The sequence below is a fragment of the Rhagoletis zephyria genome, unplaced genomic scaffold (assembly GCF_001687245.7).
Source record: "Rhagoletis zephyria isolate East Lansing unplaced genomic scaffold, Rhagoletis_zephyria_1.1 Rzeph_scaffold_11853, whole genome shotgun sequence".
Classification (NCBI taxonomy): Eukaryota; Metazoa; Arthropoda; class Insecta; order Diptera; family Tephritidae; genus Rhagoletis; species Rhagoletis zephyria.
The window spans coordinates 11,996-18,362 of NW_016168928.1; the positions used below are offsets into that span (position 1 = coordinate 11,996).

Sequence of the window (6,367 nt, forward strand, 5' to 3'; positions counted from 1 at the left end):
AAATACACTCGAAAGTTTGCCATTGCCTGCCGAGGGACGACCGCTGTTAAGAAAAAACCTTTTTTTCTATATTTTTGCGATGTTGCTTTCACCAGGGTTACCACTACACCACAGCGGCCGACAGCGGCGTTGCTCTTTCATAAGTCTTTTTATTGGGCAGATCTCAAGAAGGTGCCCAAATATACATATAGTGAGTCGCGTTATCCTAGAAAAATTGTCACTTGTAGTATCTCAAGCAGATGAACATACGTTGAGACTTCAATGAACCTTTAAGCCGAATAACGTTAAATGCAAACTTAATATATTGCTGTTCGATCCATTTGCTCCGTATTCTCCACACTGCACATGTCTCTCATTTTCATTGGGTTCGTTGGTGTAAATGTTACGCAAGCTCTTTTGAGTTAAACTCCTGGATGGGCTTTAGCCAGTATTTTATCGATAGCAGACTTGTGCGAGGCACCAGCAAGCGTCGTACAAGTTTAGAGCGGATACGGGTTCTCCTGATTAACCTGTAGCTCTACTTTTGGCAATATCAATTTGGCCCACTTCAATTGGTACCGCAGAATCCTGCCTTCTTTATTACTTTCATCTATGACGTCTATGGTCCTTTGATTACTTCTTTTTTTTTGGTGCCGTTGCTAAAACTTAGCGGTAGACTTTTCCTCTAAGCAATCAATTAATTTTCATACAATTAAATTTTTAAAACCAGATTTATAGTATTCTCTCATAGATTGTACTCTTGGCACCTTAACTAGGCCCTCTGTATATTTTGTCTTAAAGAAGAAAGACTGCGGAGAGCTACGGGTATACTACAAAACATAACGATCGCGACCGGGCTTAATGTAAACTCAGCACAAGTTCCAAGAATTATAATTTCACAGCAATACATATCGTCACTAGACATGAATAAAGGCGCGCTATTGTTTTCGCGGCAAAAAAGGACGATTTGACGAAAAAATACGCGTAAAAAAACTTCGGCGAAACATAGACTTATATGTACCTAGCCAAGTACTGTCACTTTAGCATCATGACCCAAACCTCTTTGGGAAATGTACATACAATTACACCCGCAAACATAGTGGACCCGCGAAAATAAGCTTACGCGTCTTTCTTCGCCGTCAAATCTAGACGCCTTTCTTCAACTTTGGACCTCGCGCCTTTATTCATGTCTTGTGATGATACAGTCAAAAAGGTTGTGCAGATATTTTGCATATTTGCATATCAAATAAAATTCATAAAATATAGGTAATTAAAAGCAAAAAACTTGACTCTTATTCAGAAACTAGCATGCATTAAATTTCATTGTAGTTTCTTTTCATCAAAATTGTCGATAATTGAGCTGGTCAATGCTCTTGATTGGTAAACAAATGCTATTTAAATTGGCTCTGAAGAGACATGCAAATTTGCAGAATCTTTTTTTTGCAGCTCAAAATAAATGCGAATAAATCAAAGCAGCTGAATTGCAGTATATTTATAAATAAATGTGTACTTTTTATTATATATATATTTATATATGTAATGCAGTAATCAAAGAGGTGACAAATTCGAAATCGGTGGCGTTGAAAAAAACTAAACCAAGTCGAAAACTAAGTTATTTTTGTAGTACAGGGTGTTACAGAAATAAGCCTACAGTTGAGTCAATTTGAAGGTATCAAAAGCAAATTTTTTTAAATTAAAGTATACTTGCCCTTAATCTGGGCAACACATCCATCGCTAAATAAAACCCCCCTTATCAAATATGGAAACCGGGCCTTCATGTCTTCCAATATTTTTTTGAAGAATACCTACATATACTGAATATTTATCGTGCATTTGAATATGGTTGGGCAATTATATGGAAATATTTTACTGAAAAAAATAAACAGAGTTTATGCAGCCTCGTTACACAAATAAAATAAATGAAAAGGCAAATTTTTTTAATTCAAAAATATAGCAATTCTTCACGCTGAAATTTTTATAGAAAAAATCTTTGCTTATCAGCTCGTCTCCAGATTCACTCCCATCAGTGAACGATTCGCTATGATCTGCATCAAAGTTCAATTAAACAACCTTAGCTTCATTTCGGCGCACGCCCCGACGGAGGAGAAGGACGATGAAACTAAAGAGCAGTTCTACGAGCGCTTAAAGGAAATATGTATAACTGTATTCGTATGGAATAGTAGCTTATGTCGAAAGGCTGGCTTTAGTATAATGCGGCATTCGCAGCATACGATTGCAAATAACTTAGTAGCACCGAGCCGGGCAACTTCTAACGCCAGGGTGAGCAGGGAAGGCATTTTTGGTCCAACATTCGGAAAATTCAGCCTTCACAACAATACCTTCGATAACGGAGGGAGGCTGATNTAACTGTATTCGTATGGAATAGTAGCTTATGTCGAAAGGCTGGCTTTAGTATAATGCGGCATTCGCAGCATACGATTGCAAATAACTTAGTAGCACCGAGCCGGGCAACTTCTAACGCCAGGGTGAGCAGGGAAGGCATTTTTGGTCCAACATTCGGAAAATTCAGCCTTCACAACAATACCTTCGATAACGGAGGGAGGCTGATCGACTTTGCCGCGGCATGGAACATTGTAGCTAGTAGTACGAGACACCAGCATCGAAACATCCAAAAAGCCACATGGATGTCCCCTGATCAAAGAACGAAGAACCAAATAGATCATGTTGTGATAGGCGGAAGCTACTCTTCGAGCGTTCTTGATGCGCGTTCTATCCGACGAGCCAACATCGACTCGGATCACTACCTTGTTACAGATGATATCCGCATGCACCTTTGCGCAATGCAGAACGTGCGTCAGGCAACGCGGCGAAAGTCGATGTCGAGAAGCTGCAATCACAACAGACTGCCGAGAAATTTCGCAATCGGCTCTCAATTCTACCTATACAAGAAAATCTTCATCGAACGGATATAAATGAGCAGTGGGAGTCCATCTTCCAATCTCTTCATGCCGCTGTGGAGGATTTGGTTGGATACTTACGTCTATTCAAAAGAAAGAAACGAGAGGCACATAGACGTGAATGCAAAGAGCTGGCAGAAAGGAATGTGGCTCGAAAATTAAGAAAATAAGGCAGCAATCACATGGCTTAAAACCGGGGCTCCTTCCTGCAGAGATGAAGACGGAAATATAGTAAAAACAATGTCCTGAGTACACTTTAGATGTGGGGGGAACACTTCTCAATGCTTCTGAATGGCGACACAGGTAGCGCGTTTCACGAAGAAGACTGGCTGATTATGGAAAGCCTAATAAGTGCTGCCAATGCCAGTCACAGCGGTATCATATATGTACATATAGCAAAAGAACGATTTTGCTTGCATATGCAGATGATATGGACATCGTCGGTCTGAAGCAAAGGGACTTAACCGCAGCATTTTCCAGTTTAGAAAAACAAGCTAAAGAAATTGGTCTGGCATATAAAGAGTCGACACGTTTCGAGGCACAAGTCACTGTTGGTTTGAAGTAAAGAAGGACTTAGGCTACCTAGGATTTGACACAGATACTACCTATAGCGTCAGCTTGGAGATCAAGGGAAGAATTACTCTTGCTCCTTTGAGCTCGGTAGACAATTCCCTCGATGAACAAAAATTACGTTCTAGAAGTCTATCGTCATGCCTGATCTTCTATATAGCTCAGAAACGTGGACGATGTTGAACAACGATGAGAAGGCTTTGAGTGCTTTCTAGAGAACAAGATCGCAAGATCAAGGTCCCTGCTCGCGTGTTTATGGCACCTCCTCCCATAGACGTGGTATATTGGGAGGAGCATAATTTTGGCACCATGCTCCCACGAAAAATAATAATTTTTTGTGTGGTCAATGCATATCTAATAACAAACCACTAACGTATATTAAAAAGCTCGCCAAGGGTATTAGATATATGTACATTCATTTTAATACACACACCCTGTATATCACTTATGTATGTATGTGTATATGTATGAATGTATATGTAAGTTCAAGTCAAGCGCGAAAACAAATAAATGAACGTAAATAAAGCAAAGTTAAATATTATATGCAAATATGTAAATATTATATTATATTTTTTTGCATGCGCTTTGCATGCATAACCTTGTTGTTGCACCGCTCTGTCATTCACATTCACTGCATTCATTCATTTGCACTCAGTCATTCGCTCACCCATTCACTTTTGCCGCTCATTCACTTGTCTGCGCTATTTTCTATATTTTTCACAATTTTTCATACAAACAATTTTTTTTGATGCTTTGCTTTTTTTTAACTTTTCATTGTAGATGCACCGCCAGTACTGCTGTACAGCTTCATCGAACAAACACTGCAGCCGGGACCGGCTGTGAGCTTGAAATGCTCAGCAGCCGGAAATCCAACACCGCAAATTTCATGGACATTGGACGGATTTCCACTGCCATCAAACGGAAGGTAATTGAACTTGTTGAAAGATATTCTTCATTCGATGCGAATGTGTGGGTGCTTTTACACTTATACTTCATATACTGTGTGTGTATATTTTCAAATATGTACATATGTGCGTTACCAGGCTGCTCATATATCAAAGACCTCATTTAGGATGTAGGAAAACTAAAGCATTCGTATTAGGGGAGAGAACTATTATTATGTATGTATGTTTGTATGTAGTTGCAGCTGGAAGCGAACTAATCATCAAATATACCCGAAACTTGTTACTCGGGAGCTTTTGGGGTTGTTGATTACGAATATAATCATGACTATTTAAAACTCGAAATGGCGGATACAATATTTCCGACAAATATCTGATAGCTGAATCCCCCCCCACTCTCCAAAATTGAGGGAACGGTTCTTTTCCCGGTTTCCCGAAATCTTATATTTCGGATTCTATATCAATCAAATTTTAAAAATTTATCGAGCGTTTTAACGGAGCTGAATACGAATCGATCATCTCTATATTTCCGCCTTTTTAAAAGATTATCGTAAACGCCAGTTTAACGATTTTTAGTTCCAAATGAAGTTGCATATCTAAAAATAAGAACCTTCGATTGGTGCAATCAGGTTTTGAAAATCTCCTTTAGTTTCCGAGATACTGACTAAAATTTTATAGGTAATTTTGTACAAATTTAGTTAGTTATGCATTCAAACTAATTAAGAAACTAAGATTTCAAATGGAGTTTTCCATTTTAGGATATCTCCATAAGTTTCCGCGGTGTTGAGTACAAATTATGGTATAGTAAAAAATTGTTTCACGTTTTGTCATATGTTATATAAAGTGGTTGCAAAATTGTTGATATGTTGAATGTAGCTTACGACAAAGGTTTTCCTAAATAAAATCCTTCATGAGCTAAAAGATAATTATTTAAAAATAAACTTTGAACATTCTCCGAGACTTTGAAGAAAATCTATATTCGCGTATTTGAGAAATTCTTTCCAACATTCAATCGCGATTTCCCAAAACCGGCCAAAGGCAACACACGACAAACTTTTACCCAGGCAACGATATAGTTTAGTACGCAAAGACAATTTTTGTCCAGGTCAACAGATCTGCCACGTTCATTGGATTTTCATATTAAAGGCTTGGCCTGTAGATGTGCAATAAGAATTTACTTCTTCGAAGAGGGTTGCCACCAGTAAAAATTAAAATAAAACAAGTAAAAAAGTTCGGGCGAAGCCGGACATTAAATACCCGGTGCATGTATTAAAAATAGTTTTTCCAGCTTTCAGAAAACCACCGCTATATGGTAAAACGTTCAGTTAGACATAATGAGATAAACTTATATAGTCATATGTGGGCGGTATTATGTCCATTTTCCAAAATTCCATAATAATATTACTTCTTTCCAAGAGATTTTCTTAGTATCAGTTTTGAGTGAATTAGCGTCCTTAAATTTTTATGTATTCAAGCTTTTTTTGAAATTTTCTGTTATATGAAAAGCGGGCGTACTTTTAGTCTGATTTTAATAATTTTCAACGTTTTACTTTTATGTGGCAAGCACAATAACCATACCGAGTTTGGTACAAGTTGGTAGAACGGTTACCGAAATACATATATGTGATCATAAGTGGGCGGTGCCACGCCCATTTTCCAAAATTTTATCACAAACGTATTTCTTGGTTAAGAATTGTTACAAGCATCAATTTTGAATAAATTAGCTTAAATATTTACTGACTTATCGAAGATTTTGTATACCTCGATAATACTGTTATATTGGAGGTAGGCATGGTTATTGTCCGATTTTGCCCATTTTCAATACCATCTGTCCGCTGAAAAGAAGTACACATACCAAGTTTCGTTAAGATATCTCAATTTTTCCTTGAGTTGTCGTATCACAAACGGACTGACGGATGGACAGACAGTCACCGCTTAATCGACTTCGTTTTTAATTCTGACCATTTGTGTATACATTTTCTATATCTCGATTCGTTT

The 6,367-nt window shown here is 37.9% G+C and overlaps 1 protein-coding gene across 1 annotated transcript in view; it reads left to right on the forward strand.

Moving 5' to 3' along the window:
- Nucleotides 1–4,396, forward strand: part of LOC108377288 (Down syndrome cell adhesion molecule-like protein Dscam2) — a gene marked incomplete at its 5' end in the record, with an annotated part of 12,031 nt that extends 7,635 nt beyond the window's left edge. The window contains one exon of the mRNA XM_017633549.1: nt 4,248–4,396. Coding sequence (XP_017489038.1) covers nt 4,248–4,396 — 149 coding nt within the window. The remainder of the gene's footprint in view (nt 1–4,247) is intronic.
- Between the last annotated feature and the right edge of the window lie 1,971 nt (nt 4,397–6,367).